Source organism: Manacus vitellinus, unplaced genomic scaffold (assembly GCF_001715985.3).
Source record: "Manacus vitellinus isolate BGI_N305 unplaced genomic scaffold, ASM171598v3 scaffold_32_pilon, whole genome shotgun sequence".
Classification (NCBI taxonomy): domain Eukaryota; kingdom Metazoa; phylum Chordata; class Aves; order Passeriformes; family Pipridae; genus Manacus; species Manacus vitellinus.
In genome coordinates, this window is record NW_021940460.1 from 4,878,538 (window position 1) to 4,905,750 (window position 27,213).

The following is a 27,213-nucleotide window of genomic DNA, read 5'->3' on the forward strand; positions in this document are numbered from 1 at the left end:
TCCAGTGAATATCAGTTACTCATAAGAAACTGGATTGCTCTGAAGTTAGTGCTATTCTTCAGAGCAGTCTGGGGTTAAAAAAGCAGAGCAGGTTTTAAAGAAATAAGCTTTCGATGTATTATTTTCATTGGAAATGGTCAATTGCTACTTTGGAAATCTTAATGTATATTTTTCAGATGTCCTGAATTTGTGTCTTTGTCTTGTGAGGAACTTGAGGGAAATGAATACAGACAAATTATTTCATAAAACATGTGAAATGGCAGTGGATTGACAGTTAAATCTGGAATAGTGAATACAGTCAATTTTCCCCTTTGTTCTGTCAGCAGTCACTTGTACTCTAAATGTCTATTTAATTTTTTAAGTAGATTAACGGGAAATGTTTGCATTATTTGATTATTGAATTTACTTTCCCAAATAATATATCTTTTCTTCAAATATTTACGTGATCTTGAAAATGTTTTTCCAGAAGGAGAAAATGCTAAAAATGAACGGGGAACATATTTTGAGTTATTTGTGGTATAAGTGCATAATGCTTTGCCAGAAATCATTGTACACTTGCCTTTTGGTGGGGAAAAAAAGCAGTTTGTCATCTGTACTGCCTTCCAAAATTAAATTCAGCTAATCCCACCTTTTTGAGCAAATAAGCAGCAGATTGGTCTTAAAGATGAAATTCAAGTAAGCTCTTGATATGTGATATAAAAAATAAATAAGCTTAATATGTGAGCAACAGAGAGCATCTCAGTGATAGATGATAACACAGATTACCTTTGTTGTGTTCGTAATTAGGGTGGGCAGGGAAAGGAGAGGGAGAGGGAAGCGTTAGGAAATGCTTTTGTTTAGTCCTGTGTGGTTGGTTTTGTTGGTTTTGTTTGGGGTTTGTTGTTTGGTTTTTTTTTATTTTGGCTTTTTTTTTTTTCCCCTGCTCTCCGTGCGCAGTGCACGGATGAGGAATTGTATAGGAAATTTGCAGCTGCTCTAGTTATTCAGGAAGATTTGTATAAGCTGGCACAAGGGACAAAATTAGAGGGAAGTTGAACGAGTGCCGTGCGCTTTATTAGCTTGGCAGCCATAATTTTGACCTTGCTGTGGGTTAAAGGACACAGACCTGAGAAGAAATCTGTTTATCATGTAGGGAATTCATGCCATCCCTGACAGTGTACAGTGAACAAGATGGATGATCTGCCAAATTGGTCCCTCGCATGGGTGAATCAGGGCAAATTTACTGTACAATTCCTTTGCTGCTCCCGATACAAAAATAACGTTTGCGGGGGTTTATTCGGTTGTGTGCTGACCCAGGGTGAGCAGAGAAAAGAAATAGGATTTGCAGGATGCTGATTACCTTAAAGATTTATATGCACCTCGCTTTCCTTTATGTCTGCCTCTTTTGCATCTCTCATAAAGCACTAAGGAAAAAGTCAGATTTTTTGGTTTGAGAGAGCAACTTTATGTGAGTGTCAGGGAGCCTCTTGAGTGCAGCATGTGGAAGCTTCCAGTACCCTGAACAAGAGTTATTCTGTGCACCTTGCCTCATTTGAGTCTGACTTTTACTTCTGTAGTATTTCCCCTTGGTGTTTGGGATGTGTTTCCATGCTGTGTGTTCTGTGATTATTTGACATTGATAAATATTGATAAATATTCTGGATAACAAACAAACCGAAAAAAAATAGTGAATTTTGCTCTCGGCCATTGCCATGGCAGTGATGGGACTGGATGAGGGGAGAGAACCCTCTCATAGCAGCACTGCAGGGCCCAGTAAGCACAGTTTTGGAGGAGTCTGGCCTCATCCTGCAGAGAGCTGGAGACAAACCCACTGATGGATGAAGCTGAGATCCGTGAGATTAACCGTGTCAGGTCAGGAGATGGGAGACAGCAAGGAGGAGGAAGCAGCTCCACAAAAATGGGAAAGAACTGGATGGAGAAATCACGAGCTCTTTATCTTTTGAGGGGAATTGTTCTTGTAAACCTCGTTGTCTACGTGTTGTTGCTTTTAAAAATGTTCAGACTGTACCCTTAGATGTCTGGATTCTCTGGATAAGCTCAGTCAGTACATTCTGTTAGAGATAAATTTATTGGGGGAAAACATTCTGTACAGAACCTATTGTTGTTGGCAAATTAACAGATTGGGAAAGCTTTCTTTTAAACCAAGTGTCACAATAACAGATTTGGGTGTCTCCTGATCCACTCACTATCTTTATGTTGGATTCTCAAATGTGTTAATTAATACAGCATAATTACAAACTGTATTTTAATCTTGTTATTTCTGGACAAAGAGAATTGCAAAAATGTGATGCATGTGATAAGACACAAAATGAAATCAATAACACTCTCAAGATATAGAGTTGTATCAGTTGTAGAAAATCCCTCATTGGCACCACAAAACAGTGGCTCAGTGAGTTTCCTGCAAGTCACAAAAGGAAGCTTAAACCAGTCTATAATGGCAGCTTTAAAAACATCTTTATATAAAAGTGGTGTGGCAAGCAAAACTGTGAGATTTCCTGACCAAGGAAATTGCTTGCAAACTTACAGAGTATTGCACTCCAGTTTTTCCTGATTTTTATTTGTATTTGTACATCTTGTCTTTATAAGAAATCAGAGATGACTCAAGATAAAATTAGAAAATAATTCTGGTTTTAAGAAGAGGTTTTTTAGTACCCAAGTCATAGCAAGTAGAATTTTGCATACTTAGGCATTTCTTTAAGTAGGTAGAATATAAATGAGAAGGAAAGTTAAATATCCTGCAATCAAAACATTACAATTATGCTAAAGCAGGGCCTTTTTTCTCTTTTTTTTTTTTTTCAATTACAGAAAGTACTCCAAAGACTTCTGCCAGTTGCAGTCCTGCTCCTGAATCTCCCATGAGTTCCAGTGAGTCAGTGAAAAGCCTGACTGAACTGGTGCAGCAGCCCTGCCCCGCTATAGAGACAAGTAAGGATGGCAAATCCCAAGAATCCAGCGAGCCGCCGGCTTCCGAATCCCAATCCACGACCCCTTTGCCGCTGTCGGGCCACTCGGCACTGAGCATCCAGGAACTGGTGGCCATGTCCCCTGAGCTGGACACCTATGGCATCACAAAGAGGGTCAAGGAAGTGCTAACGGACAACAATCTTGGTAAATCGCTTTATTCTCGTTTCTTGACCGAAATAACGTGTAAGTGCTTTTGGTTTTGAGCTGTAGTTCGGTAGATGTTTGCGAGAATACTCCGGCCCAAGCTTTAATTTGTGAAGAAGATATTTGGGGTTTTTTTAAGCTGGTAGAAAAATCCTTTCAGATTGTCACACTCTACTTAAAATGTCATCACGCCCTGGCTCTTCCTAAGCTCTGCTCCTGGCTCACCAGCCAGGTACTGCTCCCACCTCCCGAAGTACAGTCCAGCAGGCTGTCAGGACAACCAGAACCCCAAAACCAGCGAGAGCTCTCTTTGGAAAAGAGGCTGTTTTCCCCATGCTTACAGATTCAAGGCCCAGCATTTTGGGCACAGGTGAGGTAGAGGAGCCCAGCATGGTTGGAGAGGGAGAGGCATCACAGGCAAAAGCACAGTGTTACCCGTAGAGCTGGGAGGGTAAATCCAGACTCAGCTGAGGTTTAGATGAGCCTGTAGATCACTGCACAGGGCCATTCAGTTACTTTGCTTAGAGATGTGCAAAACTGAGTCTGCTTTTGCCTACAGATGAGTTTTGGGGTGTTGAATTCATTGTCATGTTGACATGACTCTGTGTGTGGAATAGTCAAAGGGAATAACCTGATCTGAGTACAGGAAGTCCACATTAATTAATGCTGCCACTGTGCCTCTAAATTACTGGTTCTTCATATGTCTTTAGCACTTGCTTCCCTCACAAGGCTTTGGGAAACCTTTAGGGGTCCTTTGAGTCTGTGGCAGGAGGGCAGCAAGGCTGTCCCAGTGTTACCTGCTCCTGCTTCTGGGGCTTAGCAAGGGATTCATCTCACCCTCTGTTAGGTGTTCAAAATAACATCTGGGACTCTCCAGAGGTACCAGAATTCTCTTCACCACAAATGGGACCAAAAAGATAAGTTTACATTTAGACTGACAGTGATACTTAGGTGAGAAGAATTTTGTCCATGTCATCTGAACATTATGACTGTAAAAGCAAAAACTCCTCTGTTTTAGTATGTAAGGAAGCCTTTTTTTTCATCTAGACACAGAATAAATGTTATTATCTCAGATTATTTTTCTAAGGGGAAAAGTACCAGGAGGGGGGAGATTTCAAGTTCTCATTTAACAGAATTTGGAAAAAAAAAAAAAAAAAAAGAAAAAAAAGAAAATGGCCTTGATCCTTGATCATGGACACACCCTGCATGAGATTGTGTTCCACTGAGCCCAGCAGAATTCCTTGTCCATGCACACTGGCATGGGCACATGGTGGTTCCTTGTTCAGTGGAGATAACATAGGGATAAAGCTTTAAGTCATGATCAGGGTTTGTAGGTCTAAGCCCCTGGTTTTTGAGCAAAATGCTGTTGAGTGCTGTACCTGCTCTGGTGTTCCAGAGAGGTTTGAAAAAGTATTTTTGTTTACATTTGCTTTGATGCCATTTTTACTTAGTCTTTTTTATTTCCCATGATTTTTGTTTTCCTACAGTGTGGCTGACAAGCCTAAAAAGCAGCAGAAGAGCCAGGAAATGTGCCCCAAACTCTGCATTAGGTGTGGAACCAGTTTCAATGTCTCCTTTTGTGCCCTCAGTGTGCTAGTGCACCAGATTGACTGGTGCACAGGTTTCTCTGTCTTAGGCCACGGGGCCTTGTTCAACTCTCACCAGTCAGGGGAATGGCTTTAAACTGAAAGAGAGGTTTAGATGGGATAATAGGAAGAAATTCTTCCCTGTGAGGGTGGGGAGGCCCTGGCACAGGTTGCCCAGAGAAGCTGTGGCTGCCCCATCCCTGGAAGTGTCCAAGGCCAGGTTGGATGGTGCTTGGAGCAACCTGGGCTAGTGGAGGGTTCCCTGCCCATGGCAGGGGGGGAGCAAGATGGTCTTTAAGGTCCCTTATCACTGAATGATGATTCTGTGATTTCAGAAAACAGTTAACATGGATATGTTGCCCCAAATGTCAGAGTATCTTCAGTGATTCCCTGTTGGGCAACATGTAACTTAGAGAGGGAAGCAGATGCCCTGAGCTGTTGTAGGATTACAGTGGTGGGTATTTTGTAGAAAGGGCCAGGACTGTCCATGAAACCAACGCAGAAAGTTTTGTCCATCAGTGGAACAGGCATGAAGGATGAGGAGAAGTTTTAGGAAACCTGTGCTTAAAAATATTCCCGCTATTAATAGTGCTCTGATGAAGATGGAGCGTGATACACCTGCTGCCTGCTGAGGATGATTCCTAACACCTTCCCCATTAGCTTGGGAGGCTTTCAGGTGTTTTATCCCCTCCTGCCATATCCTGGAATAATATAAATGACATAAACATCTTTAGCTTTGTTCTTAACACCTAGAGAACATGATGTTACCTCCTTCCACCTTTGCATTTTTAATTTCTAGGGTGTAGTTTGAGGTTCATTTCCTTCAGCAGCGCTGTTAGTACCCGATCTGGGCTGCTCATTCCCAACCCTTTTGCAAATTTGTGCCCATATTCCTGTTCGTGTGGCCACACAATAACAGATTTTTAAAGTAGCTGTCTTATCTTGCTGGTAGCTGGCAGGTTTACAGGGAAATGGATGAGGCCTTAACTGATGTTTTTAAACACAAACAGGGAGCAGGTTACCCCAGCAATACACGAGATAAAATTGGCCTTGAATTACCTCTTTTGTCTGATTTTCCTGATACTGAGGGTAATGGAAAATCACTTATTACTTAGGAACTTAAGTGAATTCTGCATGTAGGTTTCTGATCAGTCTGTAAGAACCATTTTCAGTGTTAGTTTTAGAGCTTATTAGCAGAGTGTCATGTTAAGCCCTGTCTTCCTTTCCCCTCTCTGCCTCTCATCTCAGCTGCTTCCTCCAAAAGCTTTGCAGACCCACCTGCCCCACTCATCTGAATGGACACTGTTCATCTTCTGACTGGTCCCACGTTCCCTTCTCTCCCCATACAGACAAACAAAAATCACCAAAAGCAGTCTTGGGATATTTTTAACGAGAATGAGGAGGAGATCCTGGAGTTAAGCACAGAGAATAGGTCTATAGAGCAGGTGTTTTCCATGACCTGTTTGTGTCAGGATCAGGTGAGGTTGTGAAGGCAAGAGCTGATGGTGTGGGCATGTCCTGCAGAGCTGTAGGGTCGTTAGCCCCCACTCATCCCTGTTGTCCCTTAGGAATCTGTTGGTTGGCACTGGCTCAGAGTGCTGGGAAGTGAAGGGAAAGTGTTCTGTTGTGTGTTAGTGAGGGCACTCAAAAGCTACAGATCAGACACGGGACCCCAAGGCCCAAACTTGGGGGGTATGGGAAGATCTTTGGGTTACCTTGAAATTCCATAATGGCAGGGCTTCTGTCTTAAATCACCTAGGTGACTCAGATGACCCCAGGCTCTCTCTTGTAGCACAAGCTGTTGGGATCAAGGCAGTTCAGCTCAGGGAGAACGCTGAAGTGAAGGGGTTTAGAAAACCAGCTCTGTGGTTGGGTTCGAGCTGCACAGGGATTTTCCCCAGTCCTTGATAAGATAGACCTTAACCATATAAAGTCAGTGTCACCAGTGCACTCACAGATGCTGTGCACTGAAAGGCATTTGCAGATGTCACCCTGATAAAACGACAGCATTTTGAAAGAGAACTAAAACTAAGTATCCTGAACCAGAAGTACTGTAGAGGCTGTAAAAAAACCTGTAATACTGTAGATTGTGATTATCTCTGGTTGGTGAGACAACAGTTAGAACCCCACAGATAGTACAGCACAGAAAATACATACACGTGTCTGTGAGGACACTGCTGAAGGTGGGGGGGTTGCACTGGTCTTGGTTCATTAATTGCTGGAAATGTTTGGATTGCCCTGTTGGAATGAAGCTGTGGCACTGCCCTCCTGCATAAGAGCTAAGGAGCCTCTCTGCTCTCACTAGTTGCCTGCTTAGCTGGAAGTTCAGTTCACTTTTCAGCTCCTTAATTTTATTTTTTGCACACTGTCTCGCTGTAAGGTCCCGGTCCCCAAACGTGTGTCTCAGGCAGATCCCAAGGATTAAATTAAAGCTCAATATTTACCCTTTCAGTGGGGGGGCAGAGCTTTTATCCTCCTAAATGTTTCTTTTGGGGTTTTCAAGCCCTTCTGAAGTAAGAACAATTGCCGAGCGGTCTGGTAGAACGTGTTCTTTCCGGCGAGCCCCTCGGCTGAGTGAACTCACGCGCTTCTCGATTTCGTATTAGGTCAGCGTTTGTTCGGGGAGACAATCCTAGGCCTAACACAAGGCTCTGTCTCAGACCTTCTGGCTCGCCCGAAGCCCTGGCACAAGCTGAGTCTGAAGGGACGGGAGCCCTTTGTCCGCATGCAGCTGTGGCTGAACGATCCCAACAACGTGGAGAAGCTGATGGATATGAAACGAATGGAGAAAAAAGGTAACTCGGGGCGCCGGTGCTGACTCATGTTTTCCGTCCTCTCGAAGATCAGCGTGTCTTTTAGAACTCTCCATAAATAGTAGAGAGGCAGCATTGATCCAGTATTACGAAGGTTATGCAAAAGGACTTCGTGGCAGCTTTTCCAGAGCTTTATTTGATGCTTGCTCAAGCAGATACATCTCAGAAGGAAAGAAATGTTAAAAAAAAACCCCGACAACAACAAAGCCAAACAAAAAAAAAACAACCCCAAACCCTGAATATTCACCAGCTACTGGGAAATCATTGCTATATTCTCCTGTAGATTAATTACTGAGGCCCTGGGGTAGCACTGATAACTTGCCTTACCAAATGAGAAATGCAAGTTTGGGGCTGGCTTTGGGTTATTAGTTAATAGTGCTGCAGCTGGTCACAGATGTTGGGCTGGAAGAACTGTGCATTGATTCCTGAGAGAGCTTCTTGCCAGTCCTGCACTGATGGTCTCTAGGAGAAAAGAAAAATGCAGCCTTTATAAAAGGGTGTTTGAGAAAAATTATATTTGTAGCCTTTATGGAGAGGGGGGAAGGTGATTGTGTTAGTACATGCTCACATAAAACAAGGTCGTGAGGGTGGACCTGTGAAAGAATCTGAGTTGTTGTTGGGTATCTTAGTAGGGAGCATATCCTGCACATTTATCCTACTTCTCTCTATTTGAAATTCCTTACTAAAGACCAGTGGTTATTCAGAGCCCTGTTTTTAGTACGTTTGTGTGATTTTACAAGAGAGACTCAGAGGCTGCCATTATCAGCAGTTAACTAATTAATGATATATACATCTCTCGAGCTATCCCTTAATGATATTAGCACAGACATCATTAATCGTGTACACTGAAAGCACTGCTGTTGACTGATGTTCTGAAAGCATTTACACATTTGATCAAGAACTTGGTGATTATATTTAAAATTGCAGTGAGGGAGCTTCTGGGAAAATTACAGTCTTGCAGGCTTTTAAGAAGAAATTCAAATCCTCATCACAGTGTAATATAAAGCAGTGCAGTATCTTATCACAGATTGTGAGTGATCTTCCATGGGGAGTAAAATCCACTTGGGTTTCCCACCTCCAACTGTAAACCAAAGGGAACCATGAGGGGTTTTGCTGTATTAGAAAAGTGGCAGAAATAAAATTGTCAGCTAGCTGGATTTTTATAGCCTCGAAGAGAATATTGCCCATAATGCAGGAAAATAAAATCAAAATAATTTAAAAGTAGTGTTGACAATATCCTTTCAAAACTATTTTCTAAACTGGATTCTTATCAAACAGTGAGCAATACATATGCTCTGTAGATGGTACCTGAATAGAGATAAGGCCATAAATCATTGAGACTCTGCACTGAGCTCCTGAGCTGTTCAAGTGCTGTCCTCAGAGCAGTCTGAAGTGAATTCAGACCTGTATTTCCTGCAAAATCCTTTCATGCAGGTAAGGATCCTGTGATTTAACCTTTTAAATTGCTCTAGAGCCACATTAAGAATTTAACTTTCCCTTCAGCTAATGTCAGTTAAAGAACAATGCGCCTGGATCTGCTTCCAGTGAAACATTATTATCAATTATTTCTCTGCCACATTTTATTAAGGGAGTAAATTAATAATTATGATAAAGGTGAGCTGCATATATCTTTTTTTTTTTTTTTCTGTTCCGCCAGGCTGAAGTTTGTGCTATAAATGTCCATTTTAAAATGGTTCTGAAAATTTGCAATGTACATTAACCACCCTCTTTGGAGGAAGCCAGGGGTGCAGGCTCACCAGGCTGAGACACTTTGCACACCTTTCCTGCCTTGCAGGAGTTCATTCCTCTCATAACCTGCCAGGCTGTGTGTGTGCTGCTGGCAGCATCACACTCTTCACAGAACAGCCCTGAATCCTGCTGGCAGGAGAATATTTAATTCCCCTCATTTCCCCATTATTTTGCCTTGTAATAATCTTGTTCAATACCACATAAGATAAAAATTATGGTGAGGGGGAAAAAAGGTGTAAATCAGGGGATAGAGTTGGCTTTGACAAGTCAGTCTCAGACCCAGATCCAGACCTTTGCCCAAATTACATCTGGGTTTCTTTTTTTTTTTCATATGTCTCCTGAGAAGTGGAGACTGGTCACAGACAAAAATCAAGCTTCTCCAAAAATAAAGTGTGTTTGCAACTTGAATTCCAGTTTGAGCCTTGCTGTCACTGCAAATGTGCTGAATGATCTCCTTATGCTGTCTACACACAGCACATATGTTTGAAATAAAAATTAAAATGGAAAAGCTCTTATAAATGTCATCTGAGTTTCCAGAGACCAGCATTAAACCCTAAATAAAGCCTGGGTGCTAGTTCTGCCTTTGGCCCAATGGAAATTTGTTCTGATAATTGATTATCCCCCAGAAAACAATTGCTGCTGACAGAGCAGTGGGGACACCCTCCTCTTTATTTTTATGTTAATGAAATGTGAGCATTTATAGAATTTGTTTCATTCCCATGAGAGCAGCCTAAATCAGCCACTGCACCTTTGGTGATCCCAGTGTGAGGTTCCAGGAGCAGAGGTAGGGATACCCTGAGCACCTTTTTACATCTTCCATGCCAGGTTCTGTTTTGTCTCATGGCCTTCTTGAAGTTGCTGCCCATTGCTCAGGTGATGGATGTTGTCCTCCAGCCTCTTGGTTCTGCTATCCAAGGAGACAAGGGAGCCTTGTCTGTAGTTTGCATGTCAGTGCAAGTTGGAAATAACATCTAGGAAGGAGTCTTGAGATTAAAAACCTTATAGAAATGTGAGATTCTCTTGCTGGAATGATTAATTCCATGGTAGAAGGTTGTTACAGCTCCTTGAAGGCTGCAAAAATAAGGCCAATGGGTCACCTTGAAATAATGCAGAATCTTTGCTGTTCTGCATCTGGTTGGAACAACTTCAATAGGTGGGTTTTTAAGGAAATTTATTTTAAAACAAAAACACTTTGGTTTTTTATGGTTTTTTCAAACGTGTGCAGGACTGTATCACGTCAGAGTGATGGATCACGAGCATCTCACGTTCTGTTCCATGCCAGTGATCTTACACAGCAGGCAATCCACAGGTAATCTGTCATATTCAGGAAAAACAAAATGCAGGCCATGCAGATACCCCCAAAGGTTACAGAGTTGCTCAGAATTCACTTCAGTGATAGTAAGACACAGCGTAAAAGGTCCCACTGGAGGTGCCAGCGTGTAGAGGACACGATGCTGGAACCCACTGGAGCCAGAAAACCCGGCCAGTCCTGGAGGGAGCTCTGCCAGCAGAAGTTGGCCAGTGTGAGCAGGGCTTTGAACACTGCAGTTTATTTGATTGCATTGTATTTTTATTCTTTGTGCACCCTCAGCTTGAAGGCAGAGCTGTGGGGAGAGAGGAATTGATTTCTTTGAAGAATTTGGTTGCTGACCGGTGTGACGTGCCCCACGTTAGTCCCTGGCTCCAACCAGAGCTCCTGGCTCTTGGAGATTTAGTGCCTGCTAGATTGATGTCAGGCTGGTGTAGTCTGGAATTTAATAGCCAAGGTTATCAAATTGCAGCTCTCGAATACCTAAACTCTTAAATATCTAGAAGGTATTTAACAGGCCATTAAAGATTTTATTGACAAGATTCATCTATATTTGCTGTTTTCAGCCCCCTCATTAGCAATGCTTGTGCATGATACTGCCAGGTGCAGTAAATCCCACCTCTCTGTGCCTGGTGTAAATCAATCAAGTCAGTGACAGCGTTTGCTGGGACTCTTTCCTTGCGGGATTTGCCAGGATAATTCACTCCCCGTCGGGGAGGAGGGTCAGTGGCAGGATCACAGCCTCACCGAGCTCCATCAGTGCAGTGAGAGCTTTCTTGAAAGTACATGTGTTTTGGAGGGAGCTTTGTGTAGGGGAGGAGGAGGGTGCTGGGGGCTGGTTATCTTTCATAACCTGTCACTGCCGTAGTGAAGAGCTGTAGGAAAAGGCAGCACAGCCCATCACTGGGATCTCTGAGCTCCAAGCGCCATCGTGTGTTGGAGATGGTGTGGGAAGGCAGGAAAGGCTGCCTTCCACTTCCACGGTCATATTTTTCCTTCAGAGACCTTAGTGTTAGAGAGACCTTCGTGCACATCTGAAATGTTTTTACCACCAAACTCGTTTCAGCTGAAATGAAGTGCGACTGTCCCGATCAGGTGCTCACATGGGAGTTCTGCTCTCAAAAGAGTGAATTTGAAATGAGTCCTGTGAACTGAACCCTGTCATTCGTGTCCCACATTCGTTGAAAAAGCAGAAGACCCTGGCAGGTTTCCAGTTGATCTACCCTCTTTTCTGCTCTTTCTGCCTCTTGCATCCTCCCCGTGTTTGCTCTCCTCTGGTCTCTGGTGATGCCCCGAGTAGCCCATCCGTGCATCTACAACCTGTCACCTCCGTGTTTATCCCGCAGCTCGTGCACTCATTGATTTTGCATTTGTATTCAGCCGGGGCTGATCCAATGTGCTTCTCTTTCAGCCTACATGAAACGGCGACACAGCTCTGTCAGCGACAGTCAGTCCTGCGAGTCCTCATCCGCTGGCATCGACTACAGCCAGGGGGCCAGCCCACAGCCCCAGCACCAGCTCAAGAAGCCCCGGGTGGTGCTGGCACCAGAGGAGAAGGAAGCTCTGAAACGAGCCTACCAGCAAAAGCCATACCCATCACCAAAAACCATTGAGGAACTCGCTACGCAGCTCAACTTGAAAACCAGCACCGTGATCAACTGGTTCCACAATTACAGGTATGTGATCTCCCGGGAGCCCTGCTCCTCAGGGGTTTGTTGGGTTTGCTTTGGCAGGGTGCTGCTCTGCTCCAGCAGACTGTGTCTGCTTCCACCAGCACCGGGGGGTTGTATAAGATGAACGGTTTCGACAGCAGGGAGGTTCTGACTAACGTGGTGCTAATGCTCCAGACTGATTTTAAGTCATCCCTGAGGAGCAGCAATATTCACATATTGATGGAAGTAGTGCTTTTAAACTGAAAGTCTCGCTTTTGGGGTGGGCGTGGATGTAGAGATGTCCACTGATGAATATTTATAAACCCACTGCAGTAGGCAAGGCTGCTCTGTCTGACTCACATAGGCACACTCACACGTGTTAGGGAGGTGTTGTGGGTGTTATCCCTGGGTCACTGGATGGGGGGTGCTTGGAAGTGTCCGGATGGCATCAGAATTGTCCTGCTTTCATTGTGTTGTTTTCCTGCATGAGAGCAAAAAAGAGAATTTTCTTTTAGGTCTTGAGCCACTGAGAGCTCTGAAAATAGGTATAGTGTGTTTTTGGGAAGCTCTATAGAGTCATGAAGGACAGAGAACTGATAACCCTGATATCAGATGTGGCCACAGAGAGGGACTTCTTACAAGGGCATGTAGTGACAGGACAGGGGGGAGTGGCTTTAAACTGACAGAGGGCAGTGTTGGATGGGATATTGGGAAGAAATTCTTCCCTGTGAGGGTGGTGAGGCCCTGGCACAGGTTGCCCAGAGGACCTGTGGCTGCCCCATCCCTGGAAGTGTCCAAGGGCAGGTTGGATGGGGCTTGGAGCAACCTGGGCTAGTGGAAGGTGTCCCTGCCCATGGCAGAGGGGTGGAATGAGATGGTGTTTAATGTCCTTTCCATCCCAAACCACGATCTGTAATTCTATGATTTATTTCACTGTTGTGATTTAATCATTGAGCTCCACTAAAATGAAATAAGATGTTGATCTGTTCAGTGCCTTTCTCACTTGAGAGGGAACCTTCTCCACCTTCAAACCACTGAAGTAGGTTTTGGCCTAGAGACAGCAATAAAAAGAAACAACACCAGAACAGCATATAAGAATTATAAGGATTTGAATAAACATATTATCAACTGTGCTTGGGATTGGGAATCTTAATTAGTGCAGCAGACTTTTCTCCAAGATATTTGTGCTAATGAATATTGAACAGGTACAGTTAAGCTACCAGATTTAATACTATTCTGCTCCTTCAGTCAGAGCCAGCAATGTTCCTAATTAGTCCAGACTGCTAAACTTGTTTGTTTTTAGAAACTGCTAACATTTCAAGGGTATTTTTCACTTTAGCCCTTCTCATCTTTTACCAGGGAAGTTGCTGAAGCAGAAGCAACAGAGTTTAATGAGATATCTCAGAAATATTATGCACAACAGTTAAATAATGTTTGTAGTAAACTATACAAAATTTTAAAATTATAACCAAGAAATAATCACGTTTACACTGAGTTTCCCTGCCTTGAACTCGGTGCAGACGCAGCATCTTCCGCCGCTCAGAGTTCTCCAAACACAGGCCTCTTCCAGTTCCCACTTCCAGGCAATTATACACAAGTTGGAGGAATGCCTGTGAAAATAACGTTCCCCTCGGCCTGACAGCAAGATGTGCTGTTCTCACTTAGGCAGACGAGCACAGGGCACTGGTGGCACTGGTGGCATGTGTCACCTCCCTCGTTCCCACAGGCTGCCCTGCCCGGGAACGTGCTCGGCCACGGAGGGGAGGTGCTGACAGCTGTATGCAAAATAAAAACACCTCTAAACAAGGGGCTGTGGGCTGCTGGGCAGCACAAACCCGGGTGCTGAGCGATCTGGACCTGCTCCCAGATGTGCTGCTGAGACTCCGGGAGTTTTAAGAGCTCCTTCAAGCCTGTTTGGAGCCCTGGGTGCTCTGAGCAGTTGGCACCACTGAAAAATCAAAACACATCCCTGTTCCTTTCCTCTGTACAGTAACTTTCTTAGCTTTCATGCATGGAGTACTCTTAAATAATTTGTAGGACACTGCAGAAGAGGTACAGGTTTTATGTTCTGCAAGGGGAGCAGGGTCTGACCGTTCTGCAGCTCATGTGTTGTAAGAAATGGGTGGTCTTTCCCCTGTTCATCTTCTCCAGGCCACACTTTAATTTATTTATCTCTTGTATACTCTCCCTCAGCCATTTCTTTTCCAAACTGAAGAGTTTTCATGCAGAAGCAGTTCCACATCTCAAGCCATCTGCTAAATTCTTTAATGTTAATTTTTACTTAAAATAACTTCAGATAAGGCAGGGCACAGATTTGGACAGGTTTGTCTTCCCGTCTCCTGGGAATCCTGTTGCAGTGATGCTTTTCCTTTCAGGTTCAGCCCAAATCTCACTTTTCCAGAGGTGGTTGATGCAGCAAGATCTACCTTTATGTCCACCAGACGGAAATTCAGCATTAGTATTTATTTTCTGCAGCAAAAAGAAACTTAAAAAAAAATCCTCAGCAGGCAAAGAAATAATTCACTTCAGAATATAAATAGGTATAAAGGATTTTGATATATCTGTGAACTTTCCAAGTCTGTGGCTTTACACCTTACCAGTCACATAGCTCTCAAAATATTAAATAAATATCCCTTACTTTGCATTAGTGAAGCACATACAGGACACACGAGAGTTCGAGGCTCTGTTGTCTTAAAAATATCACAAAAGAGTGGGAGGAAGGAATTTCTGTCCCACTTCACCTGTGGAAACTGGCACATAAATTCAGTAGGGTCACAGAGATGATACTACAGGCCCATCAGGAATTAAACCAGACTTTCTGGAATTGTAATCCCAAATTCTGAGCACATTTTTCAATGAACTCTGTGTTGTGCTTGCTCTGATGTTGTCCAGGGAACTGCAGCAAACACCCCAGGAGATGGCTGACGTTTTGAGTTACACTGATAAATGCCAACAGGGTGTGTGGATGTCGAGGCCAACACCTTCCACCAACAGGAATGCCCTCTGGAATTTTCTAGCTGCTGTCACCAGTTCTTCTTTACCATAGGGATTTAATTACTATGTTAATCAGGAGCCAGACTAGATTCCAGAAGCAATATATTGGGTGTGAATTCCGGGGATTTCCCCAGACGTGGAACTGATGTTTGGTCAGATACTGGGTGAGGATGTCAGCATTCAGTACCTGCTGGAGCAGAGGTATTTTAAATGCCATGCAGGCACCAAGCTCTTATCAGTTTCCTCTCCTGACTTGGGGAACGTTACAGAAGCAGTGTGTTCTGGATCAATGTCCATGCAGGGAGATTACAGGCTCAAAGAGAGCCTGATAATCGATGTTGCAGGATGCATGCAGTTAATGGTAATGGAAAATTAATGTTAGCACCTGTGGTCTTCTGTTAGGTGAGTAATATTCTCCCAGGGAAAATTACAGACCCCCTAAATCCTTCAGAAGTGTGGAGTCAGCAATACTGCTGAAATACTCGGTTGCATTTCAAATAAGTCAATAATATCATTAGTTTCAAAAGCTGTATTCAGATGGTGTTCTGCATTTGGCCTAATGTTTTTCCATTGTGTGCTGTCTTCCACAGCACGTTTAAGGAGAAATGGAAAATCCATACAGCTGTCAGTGTTGGGACAGCATTTCCCTACAAGCCCTGTAGCAGTTCCCCATGGCTGAAACCCAAAAGTGTTACCTTCACTCTGAAAGATAAAGTTTTGCTAAACCCTGCCTGTGCCTGTGGTCTCATCCCTGGCCCTGGGTCATTGAGGCTCCCTCTTGGTTATAGATTAGGACCTGAATGGTGTTCATCACCTCTCCCAGATGGAGCAGAACAGAGAAGGGGTTAGCCCAGACCCTAAGGCTTTTTCATAAACTGTTCCCTACTTGTGAGGAATTTGGGAGCTCCTAAACAGAGAAGATGAGGGAGGACAGACCAAGTTAAATGGCAAGGTGCTGTATTTGGGGTATTCTTGCACCGCTCAAGTAGTAGGAAGAGCAAGGTGGCACATTGGGCAACTTTACCCACACGTGGAGTGCATTCATTCCCATGAAATGCTCTGCCTGGCTTGTCACTATTCATGTTCTGAAATTGATTTTTTAAATAAAAAATGAGGCAGAAGTCAGACTAGCTCATAGACTGGCAGCCTGTAAAAAGCCAGGGCTTCCCCACAGCACTTTCATCACAACTCACTTGGTTTCATCTTTGTTTGTCCTTGCTGCCCAGGAGAACACCAAAGGGTTTATCCAGAATTTTTCCTGATTTATTTTTTGTTTAGGCACACTGGGCTCATTTCTAGGAAAGCTCTGAGTTGGTTTGTATTTACAAGGCATTTTCTTCTCCTAGAAATGCATTTATTTTCTTTATGAAAAACATGGATACATTTCCCACCAGGGAAAATGGCGGAGTCACCATCCCTGGAAGCGCTCCAAAAACTGATCAGTGTGGCGATACGATTTGGTGGGCGTGGTGGTGCTTGGGTGAGGTTGGACTCAGTGATCTTGGAAGTCTTCTCCAGCCTTAATGATTCCGTGAATTCCATGAGAGGGCGTTTTGAGCGGCGTCTCTGGTGTGGGTGAGCGGCTCCGCGCGGCCCGGCAGACTCACATCCCTCTCCCCTGTCCCGCAGGTCTCGCATCCGCCGGGAGCTGTTCATCGAGGAGATCCAAGCCGGGAGCCAGAGCCAGGCTGGGTCGAGCGACTCTCCGTCGGCCAGGAGCAGCAGGGCGGCTCACAGCTCCGAGGGGGACAGCTGCGACGGCGTGGACGCGGAAGGCCCTCCCGAGGGGAAGCCGAGTGGCCCGGAGGCGGATGAGTACAGCAATGCAACCGCAAAGTCTCAGGGAGGGCCCGCCGAGCCGGCTTTCGAGGCGGGGGAAGAGGCACTGCAAGGCGCCAGGTCTTCGGAGAAAGCGGAGCCGTTCCAGGCCGAGAGCCTGGAGGACACCGACGACGAGGGCCGGCTCAGAGCACCGCGCCAGAGCTCCCCGCCGGCACCGCAGCGCCCGGGAGAAGCTCTGGAGACACTGCCAAACTCTGCCACGGAAGGGGATGCCTCTACCTCAGCTGCCTCCACCTCAGTCCTTACGGGGGAGAGCTCCTACAAGTCAAAAGAAAGTTCGGAGAAAACCTCCAGTGTGCCAAGTACGAGCTCGACGCCGGCCGCAGGCTCGCAGAAAGCCAACTCTCTCCAGAGCTTGTTCGGCTTCTCGGAGGCGGCGAGCTCCAGGAACACGCGAGACAGCTCCTTGAGGAAAAAGAAAGCGGCCAACTTGAACAACATCATCCACCGCTTGGAGAAGGCCGCGAGTCGGGAAGAGGCCGTCGAGTGGGAGTTTTGAGATTAAACTGGCCCAACTCGGGAGAGCTGGGAAGTCAAACTGGACCTCTACTGGTTTTATTGTGTTCGCACTTAACCGCCCTGCGGGCCACAGGGCAAAAACGCCATAGGCCAAGGTGCATATAGAAATCAAAAAGGAGCGTTAAGCCCAATTTATGTTTGTGTTTTCGAGGAAGAAAACTGAAATGTGTAGTCGAGCTTTTTTGTACCCTGAAGTGTTTTTATTATTGCCCTAAGTGATTTCCACGATTTCTGGAATAACTCATACAGCTTTGCCTTGTGCCCTCCTCTTTGGTGTGGGGCTTTAAAAAAATGAAAAACGGAAAAAGAAAAGAAAAAAAAAAACTAAAAAGGAAAAAAAAAAAACTTAAAAAAAAAATCAAACCCACATATTAAAAGGGGGCTTTTTATCTGCCATCTAATGGCTACAGAGCGATAATACACTATTATCTTCTTAAACCAGGAAAAAAGGGGAGATTTTTCAAAAAAAAGAAAAAAAAAGAAAGTTTTTTGTAGCTGTTCAGTTGCCACTAAGAGATTGCACAGTCAACCGACTCTAAACACACTAGTTTGGATTCCTACATATTTTCAAGAAAAGAAAAGAATCTTGTTGTTTGAAACTTTGAATTAAAAAAAAAAAAACACATTTACTCCACATATTTTTTAACAAAACAAAAAAAAAAGTCACATCAGGAAAATATCTTAATTTGTGGTAGCTGACTTAGTGTTTTCTTGTAAGTGAAATAGAATATTGACACGTAGTGCACATTGTTTCATAGCTTTAACTGATTCTGGTCTTTTGCAGCCCAGAATTTGTTTAATACACTCCATTTTAGGCCAAATCAGGACAAAAAAAAAAAATCTGAATCTAGGTATTTTATAATCTGCTTTTTAACCTCTAACCACAGAGCACGCTGATCAGACCTCATATCTAGGAGGTTTAGGAGACAACTTAGAAACAGCATGTACTTGATCATTTCACTTGGTTCGTAGTGTACAGGATTTCCTCTCAGCAAAGACAGATCGCTCCAAAAACGTTGGCCAGTAACATTTCAGCCGCTACTTCGGGGGCGTAGTCCGTATCCCGAATATTCAGCTTGCCTGGAATCGATGGAAAAGCAGTTCACGTGTCCGATTGCTGTCACACACCACTAAGAGGGACTGGAGCTGCCGCAGATCCGGCCCTTTTCCTGCTGTTGGTGGCCATTTACTGACTCTCTTCCCACCACAAGCACTGATTTTAAATACGTTTTAGTTGTGGGAAGCTTATTTTTTTTTTTTGCGTGGATAAAGAGTACATGGCAATGACCAGACGGGCTCTTACCAGGATGGAAGCAGCCCAGACTCCAAACCAAAACCTTCGTGCTCTCGAGTCCCAGTCCAGCCCGTTCTGCCCTGCAGAAATACAGCCTTGGTTGTTTGTTTTTTTTTTTCCCCGTTATTTTATGCACAGGTTAGGGCTGATCAAAGTACAAATCAAATTCTAACTTGTCTCTAACTCCTCCTGTTGTCTATATGTATATGCGTGAGCATAGAGGTGCGTGGAAGGATGTGTGTGCGTGAGTGTGTGCGTGCAATTTTATACGTCTGTGTATTTTCTTACGTACTTGTGCACACATAGAGTGCATTACTGCCACCTTTTTTCAATAAGCTGTTTTATCAGTTATGGCTTCTACAAGTTTGCTAATTTAGACTCCTTTATTGCCATATCTTTAAAACTAACAATAGATGATTTCGGAATATATATATATATATAAATATATATATATATAATTTTTTTTTGCTTATTTATAGGTGCTGTATTTTATTATCTGATTGTTAGGAAGGGATGAAAGGGGGCAAATATTCTTTAGAGGGATAGACTGCCGGCAGTATTGGGTATAATTTACAAGATGTAGTTGTCATACTGTATATTATTGATTGAAGACTTTTTTGACCGTATTGTGTATCATTGAACTTTTGTCTTAGGTCAGCATCTTTTTGATGACACTTTAATGGTGCATTCATTACTTCTTAAGTTTAATTAATATTACTTTTCTGATTTTGGGGGAGGGAGGGATGGGGAGAGGAGTTCCGACTTTAAAGGTATGTTCCCAATATTACACCTCAGTGTGCTTGTATTAATTCATTAGTAGGATTTTTGACTGTAAGATGTGAAACCACATTTCTTGCATGATGTTTTAGAACTTATGTATTTCATTTACAGTCTCTTAACAAGCGACAGCAGCACTTAGCGCAAGTTTTCACAAATTAAGAATCAGTACACTAAAATCCATCCTTTTCCATGATTGAGGAAAGAAGGCTCTAGGAGGCTGAAAGGCAGGGATTTATTTCCGATTTTCACTGCTAGCTGTTTCAGGATTCCTCCTTGGGTAATTGGGGACTTGTGATGCAAAACTCAAACTGAGAAGCGGAGAGAGCAGCTGCCCCTTTCTGTGCTGAGCTGAGGAGAGGATTGGTAGTGACAGACCCCAGTGTGTGACAGCACGTGCTGGGAGCGGTTCTGCCTTCCCACCGGGAGGGCCGTCACTCCCTGGGAACAGCCAGCGAGGGGAGAACGGGGTGAAGCAAAGGGTGACCTCTCTGTACTTGTCCAGTGTCCTGGTTTGACTTCCAAAGCACAGCTCCATCGATAAATGCACGTCCTGGTAAAACACACATACCTTGAAACAAGTCACAACGAGCTGCGTCTTCAGCCAAGAACCAAACCTTCTGGCTGAGAGACGCAGATATTTTCTTATGTTCTTTATTATTATTTTTTTTCTTTGTTGTTGTTTGGTTCAGGTTGGGTTTTTTTTTTTAATTAATTCTAGGCAATACACTTGCCAGTCTGTTCCTACTGTCCTTGTCTGCTGATTTGAGATCCAGGTGCTGGATGCGGTCAAGTGGTTACTCTCGGCTTTCTCCATAGAGAGGGGGTTTTTTTTCTGTTTGATGATTTATTTTTTTTTTTAATTATTTTTTGTTTTTAAATTAATATTCCCCAAACTGTTCTTGTGCCTGTGTCTATCTGATTGCATTCCATGATGCTTACTGAGAGCTCTGGCTGCACTGTACGACAGCAGAACTGTATTCACAGGTCGCACGCAAATGCAGCACTTAAGGTCAATCTCTCTTCTTAATAAGCAATACGTAAGTGCCTTGAAACATATCTTTTTTTTGTTCCCCCCCTGTTTATTTTTGGTTTGCTTTTCAGGTTTCCACCAGTTCTTTAGGATTCTTTAGCGTCTGCCCACTTTTTAATGCTGTAACGATTTTTAAAAAGCATATCTGTAGCTTGCCCTAGAGGAAATCTTCCTTTCATAACACTAACTGTTAATTCTAAGCTCCATTATTACATCTGAGTCATGTAATTTTGCTGGATAAAGACAGCATTCAGAAGTCAGAAGTCGCTCCATCCTGCCAAGGGTCGTCATTGGGATCTATTATGAAATTAATCAAATAAAATGCTGTCAGTATTTCCTATATTTTTGGCACTTTATTAGTGGCTTAGCTCCTTTTGCTGTTTCATATGTAATGATCTGTGTTGAATGTGGATTAGCCTGCTGAGATGCTGCTGGGGTGACCTGGGCCTTGCTGCCTGGAGTCCCTGTGGGTTCCTTGGTGAAGGGGCAGGGGCAGACGAGCAGTCTCAGATCGAGCTCGTGGAGTTTAAGTGATGCTCCCGGTTTTTCCCGGCGTTTAGCCAAGGTCACAGCTGCTTTTCTGTTGGAAAGTAGAATGGATTAGCTTGAACTACTGCTGAGATTCTTGGGTTGGACATGAGTTACCTACTGGCTTTCCAAACTGGCCGAGCCCCCCCCAGTGTAGGGACTGAACTTGCAGCGCAGGGTGTGAGCCATAGTTGGGATCAGGTGCAGCACTTGGAACTCACACTCGGAGGAAAACGTGCATTGGAATAACTTCTTTTACTTCATTAAAAGGACAAAAAGTTGGAGGAGAAGAAATGCCAAAGAGTAGGACAGTGGCTGTCACCCCCTTGGGTCTCTGATTCCGGGGGAAGGGAATGTGTGACGTGGGGCAGAGCCCTCACTGCCAACGTTTCTTTTCCTGATGGATAAAAGCACAGGCAGTTTTCAGAAAATCCATCATGCCAGACTCTGTTTTTTCCCAGGGTTCTTTAAAAGCATTTTATTTTCTCTCTCTGTTTCCAGTTCCATGCTCTTACTAACACCGTGCATGAAGGGCCAGGGCTGTTTTAACAGAAGTACGTTTATATTGCAGTTAAAATTGTCAGTTTTTCTTTCTGGATGGTTAGGGAAGGAAAAAAGTGTAGTGCTTTGTTTGCTAAAAGCCAGCAAAGAGTATCCCTTGGCAGAGGGGTCATACAGTGGGATTGTCAATACACTTCCATTTTTGAGGATACAGATTTCAGAGAACAGGATTGCACATGTTTATTGGCAGAAATGCATTTAATTACAGTTTCTGTTGATGCCATAAAATTGGACCATTTTATTTACTCATCTGTAAAATGCCTGTAGAAAGAGCTGCCCTTTAAAGGAACCTGTGTCAGTGCACTCTGCCCATGTCATGAATTAGTGAGTCCTTTAGTAATAAACTCCTTGCTGTAATAGGAAATATCTATATTGCAGCTGAAAAGAAAAAAAAGAATGTGCCTTTCTCATTAGCTAAAAGATCTTTGCATTATTTTTATGTAACCTGTTGATATGGGAATGGTGTAGAGCAGGAGGGTCATGAACATGACAGAATTCTATGCAATATTCTCTGATCCAATTACTTAAAACTTGCTGTTTTTCAATCATTTATCAGGAGAAATAGTAAGTTAAGGAAGTGCATTGTTCTGGTGGTAGTTCAAACTACAAAGCTGATAAATTGACATAAAATAGGATTGAGGGAAATGTGACAAAATAATGTAATGAAATGGTGGAAAATGCTCACAGTGGTTGCAGTCCCCACTAGCACAGCTGCTGTCAGAAGTCTGTCATTTTTCATGTTAAAATTATTAATTTCAGGTATTCTTAAAGCTTATGTGAATAAAAATGCTCCTGGCAAAAACAGGACAGGTTAGAACCCCCCACACACACCAAAAAAAATCCCCATTTTGACCGTATATAAACTATGAGGACACATGAGAAAAAGTAATTGGGTTTGGACACTTTGCACTTGAATCTGAAATGGTTTATTTAAACTGGAACACCACAGTGATCTGGACCAGTGCCTTTAGCAGGGTTGCAAAGAGATCAGTAATCCTGGCTATTTGTTGCAGACTGAAAGTCAAGTGGTGACATTTTTAACCTGCAGATGGAGGGCACTGTTTTTACTTCATTTGTGTCTCTTAAATCCTCTCTTATTTCCTCTTCACCCAGTGGATTTCCTCTGTCTTAAGCCACGAGTGTGGTTGAGCTCCGAGCATTTCTTGGGGACTGTCCAGAAGCAGGAGGAGGAGAAGGAAAGTTGGTTCTTAGGTGGGGGCTGGATTTAACATTTTATAAACCAAACCAAAGCTTTCCCATGAGTGTGTGGCAGTTTTGGCCCTGATTTGACCATCTGGTTATAGCCTCCTATCCCTAAATTTAGTTCCCATGGATAAAACATCAGCAAAGCAGGATTGAGTTGACTCCTGTGTTGTCCTGCTGCTTTCCCCTGTCACTTCCTGCTGCCCCACTGTGTGAACATCAATATTTTTTTCTTCCTTCGTGTTGCATATGCAATCAACTTATTTTTAAAAAAATAGAGAATTTAAAAATTCTATACAAAGAAAATACTCTTCCCCTCTTCTTCCCCCCAGCAGTTTAAAATCTGGTTTTAAATTGCAAGGAGAATCACTGGCTTGGGAAGCACGAGATCTGGGTTTATTTTCTGGCTCAGCCTTCTTAGTTTGAAAAGGGATGTAGCAATCCCTGTCTCCTTCATTGAGCTCTAAAACATAGAAATATAATTTCAGCAATTTGTTCTTCCCTCCCCATCTCTTTTATGGGATATATTGACTATGCCAGATATAAAATATAGTTAATAATGAACTTTATAGCAAGAAAAGCCCTTTATGCCTTGCCTAGGGACTGATTTGTCCTACATGACCAGGTCATGGACTATACCCTACCCTATTAATATGCAAGGATAAAATGGTTTTATGCTCTGAACGTGAAATTTATCCTTTTGGAGAAGATTAGCGTTAGGCCTGTGCACTTAAGTTTTCAAAAAGCCTTAAAAACAGGTGTGTGAGTGGTGCCATCTCTGTCCTCAGGGATGATTCCCCCAGCCAAGCAGTACTGTGGCATATTTAATAGAAGTTCTTAGTTGTAAGGTCATTTTCCAGTTGAAGAAAGTCGTTCACTGAACTTCATTAGCAAGCCCCTCACCCTCTGGTACAATCCAGGACCTGCTTTTCCCAAGACCTGGGCACTCCATGTCTATCCCAAAATCCTTGCCTGTCTATGAAGTCTGTGTTTCTACAATTACTTTATGAATGAAACAAAAACCTAATGGGATTCCCGGGCTTGATTTTCACTGCTATTAACAAACATGTTCTGGCACTAAAGTGCATTAAAAGGAAATGCCTCCTTTTAAAAAATTAATAAGATTATTGTATTTTTCCTGGACAATAATAATAAGATTATTGTTCAGGCTCTTCTGTAAAGGACAGTTCTGCCATTTTTCAAGCTGGCTTTAGTCACAGTGAGGCGAGGAGATTTTAGCCACAGTTCTGTAGGTTTCCTATTATTAAAACTGTTGGTTTCATCGTGTCATTTCAGTTTCTTTAGATTTTGAACCAGCTGAGTTCAGAGAGCAGCTGAATCCTCAACCACAATGGAATAGTTCAGGAAACAGTCCAGCAAAAAGTAGATGCCCCTGTGATGTCACATCTTGGACTTTCTGTTTGAATTTTAGAGATATTTGTGCTTCGAAGTACAATCCTCATCCAAAGATCCTTGGAAATGGACAGTCATGCCAGGAATTTCCTGCTGTTGTGGTGCCATACCTGCTTTTTTGCATAGTTACTGTGTAATTGTGGTGGTGTCATGGCAGCACAACCTCTCTGTTGATAGCAAGGATAATGGCACGAGTTGCATTCTCCTCTGTCTATGCGGGTAATTAATATGCATTTTTAGGAGTTGTTAAATGTGTCTGTGTACATCATTCCAGTATGGAAAAGCCCCTCTGTGTATTTAGTGTTTGTGTGCTTGGTCTTAATGGTGCAGTTAGAATTGCTACAGCCAAATTTGTGAAATCATTTGGGACGCAGGTGAGCGAGGGCTTAAAACCAATATGTGTTTTAATGGGTGGAGATGCCATTTCCCACTTGTCAGATCTGTTCCCTGTTGCAGAGAGGGGATTAGTCATGGGAGAGACTGGGCTGTTGGAGATACACGGGTTTAGCTAATGAGGACAGGGGAGATCATGTTCAGAATACATAAAAATGATCCCAAGGGTCTGAGATGTGCAAGAGTCAAACCTCACCTGCAACATCCTGTGATAATTACTCTTTTGGTTTGGCTCCTGCAGGAGGTTAATATGCCAGATATTTGCACACTTGCAGTGTACTTTCCTATACCTGTGTACAGCAGGAAGGTGGACAGTAAAGACATACTTAAAACAATAACAAACCCATTTGATTAAGTAAATTAAAACCGAGTATCAAATTGAAGCAGTTCAGGCTTGCTCTCCCTAAGCTGAAAATTTAAGTATTCTTTGGAATGAGATAAAAAAACCTCTGTTAGGCAGCTCCTCTTGGAAGGCAAGTGTCTGTGCTTTCAGGAGAATAAATAAAACCTGGCACTTGACTTGCTCTGAAGTACAATCTTGTCCCCAAGTAGCTAGAAAAAAATACTTTCTACAATCAGTCTTTCAATCAAGACTTCTCTGGCTTTTGTAGCTTATGTTGGACCCTTCGTGCTATTTTGATGTGTTATTTATATGTGGGTAAGTTATTACTAGCTTTAAAAGTGTTTCCAAAGTACCTGGTTACCTCTGGATGCTGGTACAGGTGATACAGGGAGTACTTGAGCATCTAGTTCAGAAAGGAGCCGTGTGGGGAATAAGCAAGGTCACATCTATATCATACTTTTCCTTTTCCTTGATCAGGGCTTCCATTTCCTTCTCACTTTCTCCATCCAGAGATGGAGATCACGGATCGTTTCTTTTTTTCTGTGGGGGAAAGATTTTAGTTAAGCTTGAAATTCTTTTGTTTTCACTCAGAAGGCATATCATCCAAATCCTGCCCATTTCCCATTTTTTAGGGTTTTGCTACTTTCCTGAAATTTGCTATTTAACAAGCTTTCTCTGCTTGGAAAGCTATGTGCCTTATTTCCTAATCTCTTCATGGAGAATAATCTAAAGCACAGTGATCTGGATTGCAGCATTCCCAGCCGCTTTTCCCTTGGAGAGGAGCAAACACTGGTGGAGTCCCACATCCCCCCTTTGCTCACGAGCACTTCCCACACTGTGCTTGAGTCTTTAGTGCAATAGAAACTCTGGTTCTGTGTCTGGAGGGTCGTGTCCTGCTGCCAACACAGCCAAGCACGAGCTCTGGTTTGGGAGAATTCAGGTTCCTGGGGGTAAAAAACAAACAAAATAAATATCCATATCCCTGTGGGTTGGCTCCAGTGGGTCTGGGGGTGGGAATCAACCATCACCCAGCAGTGTTGATCTCGTCAGGCTCAGTCTCACCCCCTGTGCTCGTAGGTCTGTCAGCATCCCAGAAACACTCGTGGACATCAACCACCACAGTCCCATGTCCTCCAGTGCCATCAGTCACAGCTGCTGTCCCCATTTCCACCCCCAGAGCCGTGGTGGCTCTGGGTTAGGCACTGTAAAGTCATTCCAGTCTTAATTTGGTTCTGTCCAGAAGAGGCTTTCACCCACCAGCACCCTCAGCCCTTCCCAGCCCTTGTGTGTCCTTTCCCAAGCTCGCTCTCTCTACGGCATCATAAGGTGAAATACATAAAGGTGGTTTGTAATTAGGAAAACAATCTAATATTTCCTATTTATGAGATTAATTTTAACAGTTGGTTGGGGTTTTTTTGTTGAGGTTTTTTTTTTTTTGTTTGATATAAACACAACAGGAGTATACATATCATTGGTTTGGGTTGGAAGGGACCTTAAAAATCATCTAATTCCAACCCCCTGCCATGGGCAGGGTCACCTTCCACTAGACCAGGTTGTTATCCCCTAAATGGATGTTGGAGAAAGCTTGAGATATCCTAGAGATGGAGCAGGTGGTGTTGGCTCGTAGTATCCATATCATTGTGCCCCTGTTGTGTTTTCTAGAGCAATCATTTTTTCTTTTAAGGAAAAAAAAAAAGTATTTTATCTAAATGCCTAATAAATAATATTATTTAAATAGCTTTTAAAATAATTTAGGACTGAGAACAAGAAGCCTCAGTTGTGAGAGAAGAGACTTAAAGTATACAGAGAGAGAAAATACCCTGAGCCTCCTAGAGCCTCTACTGAGAATTTGCTGAAGATGCAGAGCCCCTGGTCAGAGCACATTGCGATTGTTCATTTAAAATGAGAGACTGGTTTCCTGTGATGTTCATCTTTGTTGGCATTTGTTTGACTTTCTGAATTCAGAGCTGATTTCCTTCTCGTTCAAAGTTGGTCAAGGAAAAAAAAAAAAAAACAAAAACCACAAAAAGGGAGAAAAATCACAGTTCACCTTGTGCAGCAGCAGCTTTTCCTGGCGTGAGCTCTGGAGATCCACG

At 43.3% G+C, this 27,213-nt stretch overlaps 1 protein-coding gene across 1 annotated transcript in view; it reads left to right on the forward strand.

The window, feature by feature from the left end:
• The window catches only part of CUX1 (cut like homeobox 1), a 189,516-nt gene extending 171,600 nt beyond the window's left edge, over nt 1–17,916 (forward strand). Inside the window, exons 20-23 of the mRNA XM_029961379.1 lie at nt 2,806–3,108; nt 7,301–7,489; nt 11,977–12,241; nt 16,841–17,916. Of these exons, the coding sequence (XP_029817239.1) occupies nt 2,806–3,108; nt 7,301–7,489; nt 11,977–12,241; nt 16,841–17,552 (1,469 nt within the window). The 3' untranslated portion in view covers nt 17,553–17,916. The remainder of the gene's footprint in view (nt 1–2,805; nt 3,109–7,300; nt 7,490–11,976; nt 12,242–16,840) is intronic.
• Nucleotides 17,917–27,213: the final 9,297 nt, after the last annotated feature.